This window comes from Poecilia formosa, unplaced genomic scaffold (genome assembly GCF_000485575.1).
Source record: "Poecilia formosa unplaced genomic scaffold, Poecilia_formosa-5.1.2 Scaffold791, whole genome shotgun sequence".
Lineage (NCBI taxonomy): Eukaryota > Metazoa > Chordata > Actinopteri > Cyprinodontiformes > Poeciliidae > Poecilia > Poecilia formosa.
In genome coordinates, this window is record NW_006800730.1 from 3,722 (window position 1) to 14,974 (window position 11,253).

An 11,253-nucleotide genomic window follows, 5' to 3' on the forward strand; every position below is an offset into this window, starting at 1 on the left:
GGGGTTCATACAAGTTCTGGCAGGAACCTTTTCTGTTCCCGTGGGCAAACTCCACCCACACTGAGTGGACACACAGCAGAAGTGGGGGGGGGACATAAACGGGTCAATGTGACCCATTACAGAATACGTGTCTCAATTTCAATTATAAAAATCTTCCATTGAAAAAAAAAATCAAAATGTAATATTATTTTTTTTATTTTTACAAAAGATCAATTTCAAGGATATAATTGTTTGTGTCTAGGTTTTTGTTGTGATCTGTGTTTTTCTGTGTAGTTATTTTGAGATTTTCTGTGGTAGGTCCTGTTTCCCTGTGAGTCTCTGTCCTGTCCTCCATGTTGATTGATTCCAGCTGTGTCTAGTTTACTGATTACCCACCCCTGTGTATTTAAGTCCAACTGTTGTCTTTGTCTCTTGTTGGATTCTCGTTGGATCCTGTGTCGTTTGTCTAAGTCTTCTTACCAGCCTGTGTCAGTTAGCCATTCAGTAGAACTGTGAAGTCCTGAGTTGGTTGAACTATAAAGAGTCGTCATAGTAGAACTGTTCAGTGCTATGTCGGCGTCAGCTCTCTAAGGAGTCGTTTCCTGTTCAGTTGCTACCAGGGTTAGTGTATCTCCGCTCACCGTGCTGCTGTTCTGCTTACTGGACTGTCGAGCTGTACATTTATCATTAAATCATCATTTTCATTACAACCTGGGTTCTACCTGCGTTCTCTCCTCACCACCTCAATCCCACCTCATGACAGTTTTGAGTAAATTGTAATAATTGATCATTTATTTGTGAGAAATAAAAAAAACATAACTGGACAAATATTGATTGAAATGATTAGTATTGGAGTTAATAATCAGATAAAATGTTTTTGAAGATTTTTTTTTTGTTTCTGGCACTATTTCATGATTAAACACTTGAGGGTCAAATTGACCCAGGATCATTATTGTCTTACCTGAGAAACGAACATAACAGGAGGGTTAAGTTATTATAAGGGGGAATGTTTAGTTATTAGTGAAATAATCTGTCAATGGAAGAAGAATTTTTTCCAAGTTTCTTTAAAAAAATGAGATGTTACAGTTCCTCTGTGTGCAGATGACAGTGCCGATCAGTGTCAGTCCTGTGATTGGACAGATCAGTGTCTGTCCTGTGATTGGACAGATCAGTGTCTGTCCTGTGATTGGACAGATCGGTGTCTGTCCTGTGATTGGTGGCTTTCTTTCCAGCAGGAAGTTGTGAACAGAGTTTAAAAGCTGCTCCAGGACTCAGACATTCACAGGAAGCTGGACCAGCAATGGCTCTGCTGAAGGTTCTGCTGCTGCTGCTGGTGCTGCTGGTGCTGCTGGTGCTGGGTGAGTCGGAGACACTGGGGACACTGGAGACACGTCCACTGGTTCCAGGGAGGCTGCTGCTCTCTGTGACTCTCAGACTTCCCTCTGATTCTGTTTCAGACTGAAACTTCTTTGCATATAAACTGTGATGCTTTTCAATCTTTAACTGTTTATCCTCTTTCTGTTCCTGCAGCCATGTTTGCACCTGGTTTCTGAGTAAAGTCCTCCTTCCTCTTCTTCAGGTGTTTCAGTGAACTCAGGTGTTTCTCGGCAGAAGAGAATCATTGGAGGTCGAAACTGTCATGACACAGAGCGTCTGTATCATGTTCGGCTGGAGAGCACCAATGTTACTCATAGGATGCGCTGTGGAGGATCTCTGATCCACCCTGAGTGGATCCTGACTGCAACTCACTGCTGGCAGCCAGGATGGTAGGAAAGAGACATGAAGACAGTTTTATCTACGGATTATCAGGTTTTCTGTCTGTTCATTATAATTTAACTTTTTCTTCAGGACTATTAAGGCAGTGTTAAAAGTTCATCCACGGACTGCTGTGCAGCAAAGACCAGCAATCCGACTACCTCCTGAGACTTATAGGCTCTTTGGCAAGCTGCATGACATCATGATGCTGAAGCTTGAGACACCAGTAACAGATGTTCCAGTTGCTCCACTACCAGACTGCAACAATCGTCTTAAAGTGTAAGTCTTTCTCTGATTATAACATGACTTCAGGTTTTCTGTCTCCACTCCTCCAGTCCTGCTGCCTCTGCTTCAGCACACCTGAGTCAGGTAATCAGGCCACCAGCAGAACCAGAACCTGTTTAGCTCAGGTGTGTTGGACCAGAGACACATGTAAAGGACACAGGACACCATCACTGAGGACTGGAGGTGGACACTCCTGTGTCAGTGGATGAAGTCCTTCATGGATTCATTTTATGTTCTTTCATTGTTAATTAATTTTCTACATTGTTATATTTTTGTATTTTATTCTTATTGTGTTTTAGAGGCGATGTTGTTCAGCTGGCAGGAGAGGGAGGAACGACAACCGGCCCCAATAATATGCGATGTGAGAGAAATATTGAAGTTATGAGAATAAAATCTTTGTTTCTGTTTCTACAGAGAAGGTCAAGTGAAGAACATGTTTATGATTCTCATGTTTCTCTACAGTGCCCCTCACTGATGCTATTCCATCCGAACTTCAGTGTGTCAACATGAAAGTTAATCAGGTTTTGGACGTCATGAAGTACCGTGGGCATTTATTTTCTGCTCAAGCACCAAACAAAGATATATGCTTAGTAAATTTGTTTCTTCAATTTCTCTCCACTGTCATTACTTTCCTGTTTTACAACATACATATATTGATATACATTTTTTTTTTACAGGGTGACGATGGTGGAGCAGCGATGCACAACGGCATGATATATGGAGTGATTGTTATTGGTGGAGAACCTGTATGTATGAAGGACCCAGTTACAATCATGGATGTGTGTGAATACCAGGGGTGGATAAAACATAGACTATCATGAAATAAAATTCTCATCAAATTTCCTCTCGCATATAATTGTATCTTCATCAGTTTGATCCACATGTTTGTAGAATTAGAATAAATTGTTTTGTTTTCCTTCTCACCTGATCTTCACCTCCCTAATGGAGTTTTCTCTTCACCTCAGAAATGAAAAATAAATTAATAAATGCATGAAAAAGGAACATTTCCTGGCTGATTGTCTTTACATTCATGGTTCAGTTTGTTCAGTTGATATTTTCCCTGAACTGACTCTAAAAACATGTGTTACGGCCCCTGGCCTCTTGAGGCTGTGCAGGCTCCCTTCTTGTTATGCAGGTTCAGCTGTGAGGGCACATCTCCCTGATTGGCTGCAGGAAAAGCAGCTACACCATTGGATCAGCAGAGGATTGTCAAGCCAATCAGACGTTCATGAGGCCCACCTGCACCCTATAAAAGGCTCCTGAATCCATTCCTCCAGTGAGGCAGCTATTTTGAAGAGGTTTTGTGAAGCTGCCTCCTCTTGAAGCTGCAACTGCTTTAGGCAGGTTTTAAGCTAGTTTGGTCTTTGTGTGTTCCTGCTTGTCCAGTTCAGCAATTTTGACTTTGCTCTAGTTAACTACAAGTTAGAAGCTTGTGTTTAGGAGGCTTGGTGCTCCCCTTAGCATTCCCTTTGTGTTTTCCCCTTTTGGTTTATCTTGAGTTTACTTTGAACTGACTTGTTTGGACATTTTGTAACTTTAATTTGCACCTGACATTCTTGAGTTTGTTAATCCCTTTTGTTTTGCATTAATTGGGTTAAATTGTACTGTTTTGTGAAACTTTCTTTTGTAATAAATCATTTTTACTTTACACTTTGGCTCTGGACACATTTTATGTTACCGCCCCTGGACCCTTAACAACATGACATGAGTTTTAAATCACATGAAGAGGAACACCAGAAGTAATTNAGTCCTGCTGCCTCTGCTTCAGCACACCTGAGTCAGGTAATCAGGCCACCAGCAGAACCAGAACCCGTTTAGCTCAGGTGTGTTGGACCAGAGACACATGTAAAGGACACAGGACACCATCACTGAGGACTGGAGGTGGACACTCCTGTGTCAGTGGATGAAGTCCTTCATGGATTCATTTTCTGTTCTTTCATTGTTCTTAATTAATTTTCTACATTGTTATATTTTTACATTTTATTCTTATTGTGTTTTAGAGGCGATGTTGTTCAGCTGGCAGGAGAGGGAAGAACAACAACCGGCCCCAATAATATGCGACGTGAGAGAAATATTGACGCTATGAGAATAAAATCTTTGTTTCTGTCTCTACAGAAAAGGTCAAGTGAAGAACATGTTTATGATTCTCATGTTTCTCTACAGTGCCCCTCACTGATGCTATTCCATCCCAACTTCAGTGTGTCAACATGAAAGTTAATCAGGTTTTGGACGTCATGAAGTACCGTGGGCATTTATTTTCTGCTCAAGCACCAAACAAAGATATATGCTTAGTAAATTTGTTTCTTCAATTTCTATCCACTGTCATTACTTTCCTGTTTTACAACATACATATATTGATATACATTTTTTTTTTACAGGGTGACGATGGTGGAGCAGCGATGCACAACGGCATGATATATGGAGTGATTGTTATTGGTGGAGAACCTGTATGTATGAAGGACCCAGTTACAATCATGGATGTGTGTGAATACCAGGGGTGGATAAAACATAGACTATCATGAAATAAAATTCTCATCAAATTTCCTCTCGCATATAATTGTATCTTCATCAGTTTGATCCACATGTTTGTAGAATTAGAATAAATTGTTTTGTTTTCTTTCTCACCTGATCTTCACCTCCCTAATGGAGTTTTCTCTTCACCTCAGAAATGAAAAATAAATTAATAAATGCATGAAAAAGGAACATTTCCTGGCTGATTGTCTTTACATTCGTGGTTCAGTTTTTTCAGTTGATATTTTCCCTGAACTGACTCTAAAAACATGTGTTACGGCCCCTGGCCTCTTGAGGCTGTGCAGGATCCCTTTTGTTATGCAGGTTCAGCTGTGAGGGCACATCTCCCTGATTGGCTGCAGGAAAAGCAGCTACACCATTGGACCAGCAGAGGATTGCCAAGCCAATCAGATGTTGATGAGGCCCACCTGCACCCTATAAAAGGCTCCTGAATCCTCCAGTGAGGCAGCTATTTTGAAGAGGTTTTGTGAAGCTACCTCCTCTTGTTTGGTAGCTGCAACTGCTTTAGGCAGGTTTTAAGCTAGTTTGGTCTTTGCTTGTTTCTGCTTGTCCAGTTCAGCAATTTTGACTTTGCTCTAGTTAACTACAAGTTAGAAGCCCATGTTTGGGAGGCTTGGTGCTCCCCTTAGCATTCCCTTTGTGTGTTCCCCGTTTTCCCCTTTTGGTTTATTTTGAGTTTACTTTGAAATGACTTGTTTGGACATTTTGAAACTTTTAATTTGCACCTAACATTCTTGAGTTTGTTAATCCCTTTTGTTTTGCATTAATTGGGTTAAATTGTACTGTTTTGTGAAACTTTCTTTTGTAATAAATCATTTTTACTTTACACTTTGGCTCTGGACACATTTTATGTTACCGCCCCTGGACCCTTAACAACATGACATGAGTTTTAAATCACATGAAGAGGAACACCAGAAGTAATTAAGTTTGTGTCTTTATTTCAACCTGTAGAGACTCACACACAGAGAGAAACAGCAGTTAGACAATTTTATTGGACTGAGAATTTGGTGCTTGGACACCGGCGGAAGACGTGCGTGCTGAGAATCGCAGTGAGCTTGAATGATTGGCTTGAATGAAGCTCAGGTAGGTCTTCCCCCGGGCCCAGTCACTGGTGGTGGAGCGGAGCTTGGAGAGAGGAGGTTTGAGGGGACCTGGAGGCGTCTGTGAGGCTGGTGGTGGAAACGGGGGGGAGGTGGGTTGAAGCACAACTGAAGCGGGTGGATCTGTGGTTGCTTTGCTTTTTGAAGGAGCTCTTGCCAGGTGATTGGATCGAGGTAGAGAAGTGGTGCGTCCTGGTTGGCTGGGGTGAAGGCGTGGTGCCGGAAGAGTCTTACAGGTTGAATTTTTGCCTAGGGCTTCATTTTACATAAGAAATGAACATGCAGCATCTAAACTCTGCAGCTCTGGAGTTACTATTCCTGATTTAGTTTTAGAGAACTTTAAACTGCAACACAACCAAAGAGCTGTGCACAAAAATAATGAAACAGAAGTCACATAAAGCAACTATTAGCAGATAATAAAATCCTAATAACTTAAAAATAATAGAAAATACATCACATTTTAATAAAGATACAAAGAAATAAAAAGTAAAACATCCTTCCATCCATTTTCTTCCTCTTATCTGGGGTCGGGTCGCGGGGGCAGCAGCTTAGGGACGGAGGTAAAACTAATTGGCTCCTAGAAGACGATGGAGACGTCTAATTGGCTGCTTCCTGGAGGTGATGGATATATAAAGCAGTAGAAGCGGACTTCCTGTTTTCCATCCTCTGCTCATCTCACCGTTTGTTTGTTCACATCTTGTCAAAGTTCTGGGGTTGTAGGAGTGAGCTGCCGTTTATGTTTTCTAAGTTTTCTCCTGTTTTTTTCTTAGTTAGAGAGGTAAGTTTTTGTCATTTGATTTATTTACTTTCGATTAGGTAAGTTTCGGTTAATATTCAGACAGTTCCCTTTTGTTTGTTGTTTTCGGCATAGCTGACTCTGAAGCCATATGTTCCACTTGTAACATCTTCATCAAAAATACACCTTTTTAAAAAATAAATAATATTATAAACTGTTCAACTTTGTGTGTGTCGGTTGTTGAGACCTGAAGAGGATGGATCCTTCATGTGGCGATCTGGCCACCCCTAGACGGGCTGTAACAAGGTTTACATAAAGCTATGAAAGAGAATTATCTTAAACATTAACATAAAAATCCCCTGCAAAATAAAGGAGGAAGTACAAAAATATTTATTTTCTTTCACTGTTGAAATTAAAATATAAATTACGTGTTTGTTATGTTAAACTTCTCAGAAATTAAAATTCGGTTTTCAAAAGTTTAAACATGACAGAAGTTCTGTGTAAATTTTATAGTAACATCTGGAAAAAGTAAAAAGATGTTAGTACTGCTAAAATATGTCATTAAATACAATGTATGTACTGATAATGTATGTGTCAGTACATACATTATGTACTGATACTGTATCAGTACATACTGTATGTACTGATACATTATCAGTGAAAAATGTATCAGTACCTTTTTCACTGATATTACATCAAATTAAGCAGAAAACAAGGTTTGCATCATCAAATATGATAGCATTATTCAACAATCATCTAAATAATAGTATTATTTCACAATTTGAATTTATTTCAATATTTTATTATATTACTTTTTTTTTCTAGAGTAGTGATTGTCATTCATTTTATTCTTCTTATTCAACAGACATTAACTGAAAGCTTCAAATTTATAATTGTACCAGAAAACATATTAATCTTGCATAAAGATGATCCAGCTCTGGATTATTTGGTAAAGTTATTTTGTAAATTAAACTGAGATTATCTTGTTTCTAAATAAATAAAACGGCTGTTTGTTATAATTAGTAATAATATCCACTGTCATATAGCTAGAAAATAAATGTCTGTTGTCTGATCATATTGTAACTCCTGTATTTATTTCTGGTTATTAGCAAGCATAAATGTTTAACTAGTTATCAAGATCTGTCATTGTTTTGCATTTATTTGTAATTTCTTTGGAAAACGTTTGGGTGTCTTATCAGTTTCTCTCGGTATTCCCTGATGTTCCCTGATGTTATTGTCGTTGCATTTTGAATTTTCATCTTGATATTCACTGACATGAAGAGCTGTTTTAGAGGAACAATTCATTCTGAATTAGTTATGAATCACTTTTGCAGGTTGGCTAGATTTCTGGTTAGTAGCAATTGTTTTAAGAAATGCTCCATTTGTTGTGTAATCGTGAACAAAGAACCAAAAACTCAGTGGAACTGGAAAACCAAAAATCCCCAAAGTCTGAAGAACTTCTTCACATTAAGTTGCAGATTATTGGCATTTAAAGACTGAAAAAATCGGCTGACAACACATTCTTTGGTCAAAATTAGATGCAAATTTAGATCTAAATAACAGAAAAGATGGGAAACTTGGTTTTACAAAAAAAATTGATAATGAATGTGTGTGTGTGTTGGGCACAACTTTTTGTCTGTGTCAGGAAGCGGTTCATGTGAAGATAAAATGAGAAGAAACCAGCAGCTTCTTGGTTGATTGAAAATGTCAAATGTAAATCTGCCAGGAGCTACAACCATTTTGGCCTTAAGGGTTTGTCCATTTTTTTTGTCAAATAAATGGTCTGTGTTGCTGTCAGTTTGTCGTTAACCAAGGGCAGCCAGATTAATTCATTTTTCCAAAATATTATATTTAGCAAAATATTATTTTTGAGGGGCACAAGCAGGCCTCCTGACACACGATTAAAAAACTAATTAAAAAATAATAGTTAAAAAAAAAAAGCAAAAAGGGCACTAGGGGGCGTCAAAGATAAAAAGGCCAGGGACTCAAGCCCCCTCCGCCTCCTCTCTGCTCATGCCTGTGTTATTTAATTGGGGTTATAATGATGACGGTGGCAGGAGTTCACCCCACAGTCTGTGGGTTGTTGGGGATTGAACCAACAACCCACTACCCCCGGTGCTTCACCACGTGCTTTAATCCTTCGCCCAAGACAGGGGGAATAAACACTCTTACATTTTCATATTTTTCAACTCACCACGACTCAGAGGTATGAATACACTTATTCATACCTCTGATCTGGTACGTTTTGCTTCACTGTCAAAGAGTAGTAACGAGGCCCGACCGTAGTTTCTGAGATCAGAGATCGGATGTGTCCAGGGTAGGTCTGTAATTCTGCAGTAGTGATTTGTCCAGATTGTTCTTTTTTATCAGTGGCTTGATAACTGCTGTTTTCAAAGCCTGGGGGAAAACACCTGAAGAGAGCGATGAGTTCACTCTTTGGATCAGATCATTAGCAATGACAGGCAGGACTTTCTTAAAGAAATGTGTGGGTAGGACATCCAGACCGCAGGAACTGGAGCTTAATTGACTTATAATTTCTTCTAGGGTTTTATAATGAAGTAGTTGAAATTGGGTCATTTTATCTGTATTTGTTTTGTTTGGGCACAGCATGGTACTGGCTTACGCCATTTCCGTTCGGCCCTACGGCAGAGTTGTCTTGCAGATTGAACTGTTTGTGCATTTCTCCATGGAGATTTCTTCCTACCAGACTCAACCTTCACATTAATGGGGGCAATGTAATCAATGATATCTGAAAGTTTGCACTGAAAATCACCTACCAACTTATCTACGTCATTAAGGACGAGGAAGAAGAGTAGATTTGATTAAATGTTTCTGCTGTGTTTTCTGTGAAAGTACATTTTGTGATGGTGGCTGTTTGTCCAAGTGGGTTAAGGGATAAAGAACATTCAAAGATAACAGCAAAGTGATCCAACAGGGCGACATCAGTTACAGAGACATTGGAAATATTCACACCCTTACTGATAACCAGGTCCAGTGTGTGTCCATGAGTGTGTGTTGCTTGTTTGACATGTTGTGTTAAACCAAAACTCTCTAATATATTAAACAGCTTTTTTGCCCCTCGGTCTTGGGGGTTGTCAACATGAATGTTGAAATCACCGACAATTATTAAACAATCATAATCAATACATATGAGAGATAGAAGCTCATTCAAGTCAGTAAAGAAACCTTCCACATATGTTGGAGTTTTGTATAAAATTAGTATCAAAGTTCGTTTGTGGCCTTTTACCTCAATTCCAAGATACTCAAAGGACGTGAAATTACCCAAAGAGATTTTACTACAGTTCATGGTATTCTTAAATATTGAAGAAAAATGAAAGAAAACTTGGTGAAAACATTTTTTACAAATTGTAACTTTCCTTATATTCAAATGCTTACATGTAGTTGGTCAGTATGTCACATAACTGTTTCTTACTTGGGTCAAACGTTTTGGGTTTCCTTCCATAAACTTCAGTTTGATTGACTGACACACTTCCCTTTTTGAGAAAAAATATACACAGGCAGGCACATTTTCCCGTGTTGTTTTACTACCTCTATGTGTCATTAACAGGTTAAGTTCTACTGTTAGTTGGTTCTGGTTCTGCTCTGCATCCCCAGAACCAGAACCAAACGAGGAGAAGCAGCTTTCAGCTTCTATGCACCACAAATTTGGAACAAACTTCCAGAAAACTGTAAAACAGTTGAAACACTGAGTGCCTTCAAATCTCTACTACAAACCCATCAGAGTTGGATTTGAATCGTAATCAATTGTTAATTTATTGATGGCATTTGACTTAATGTTGTTTTGATTGTTGATTCTATGTTACATGACTTTGTGTTTTTGTATTTGTTATGATGTAAAGCACTTTGAAATGTCTTGCTGCAAATCAAATAAAATTTGATTTGATTTACCATGGGATAAATGCATAACATATCCCCTATATTGTCTCTTGAGAGACAGATCATATTTGCTTTATCTCTATATAAACTGGACTGGTTCCAAACCATTAGCAGTATTAATAGTTTAATCTTTTGTGACAAACTCCACAAACGTGCCGAGCCCTTTGAATTCAAACATGTTCAGCCTGTAGCTGTGTACGTGTGCACAGATAAAACAGAGAAAAGACAAACAGTCCTTTTGTCCATAACAGAGTGTTCCTTTTGAATTGTAACATTACAAGATTCATAGTTTCTTTTACGAAGGACATTTTAGTTACATCAATCGTTTTGTTTTTCACAATGTGGCATCAGGGCTTTTTTTCTATTATTGTATTGATGTTTGTCCTTAACTTGAACTTTGTTAGCACATTAGCTCCACTTTACACCAAACTAACTTTTTCCACATAAATTTGAGTTTTGCATAAAGTTAGTGTCAAAGTTCGTTTGTGGCCTTTTACCTCAATTCCAAGATACTCAAAAGACATAAAATTACTCAGAGATTTTACTACAGTTTATGGTATTCTTAAATATTGAAGTCATGCCTTCTCCTTTTTTGTGTTTTCTATTCTCACATAAAAAATTGTAAGTAGGAGGCGTTGATTCAATTTGTATGATTGGTTCATTATTGTCATTCAGCCATGTTTCTGTCAGAAACATAACATTGATATTATGCTCAGTGATGAAATTATAAATTAATAGTGCTTTAGCAGAGAGAGATCTGGGATTTAAAAGAGCCAGTTTAAGAAACTTTTAACATAAAATTTAACATAAATGGCCACAACAATACTGTAGCATTACTTTGAACCACAGCACAATGCCAAACATGTCACAATTAAATAAATCAAGGTCAAAGACCATCAGCAACACTAACCATTTAAATACAGATTTAGTGAAGTTTAAAATCAATCACTGACTATTGGTTATTATTTG

General features: G+C 38.4%; 1 protein-coding gene across 1 annotated transcript; it reads left to right on the forward strand.

The window, feature by feature from the left end:
* Positions 1–1,031: 1,031 nt before the first annotated feature.
* Positions 1,032–3,018, forward strand: LOC103131599 (snake venom serine protease KN13-like). Its single transcript, XM_016666765.1, has 7 exons — positions 1,032–1,037; positions 1,212–1,337; positions 1,559–1,745; positions 1,828–2,013; positions 2,319–2,380; positions 2,482–2,609; positions 2,697–3,018. The coding sequence occupies exons 2-7, from the start codon at positions 1,280–1,282 to the stop codon at positions 2,838–2,840; spliced, it is 765 nt and encodes a 254-aa protein (XP_016522251.1). The 5' UTR covers positions 1,032–1,037; positions 1,212–1,279; the 3' UTR covers positions 2,841–3,018.
* The last annotated feature ends 8,235 nt before the right edge of the window (positions 3,019–11,253 follow it).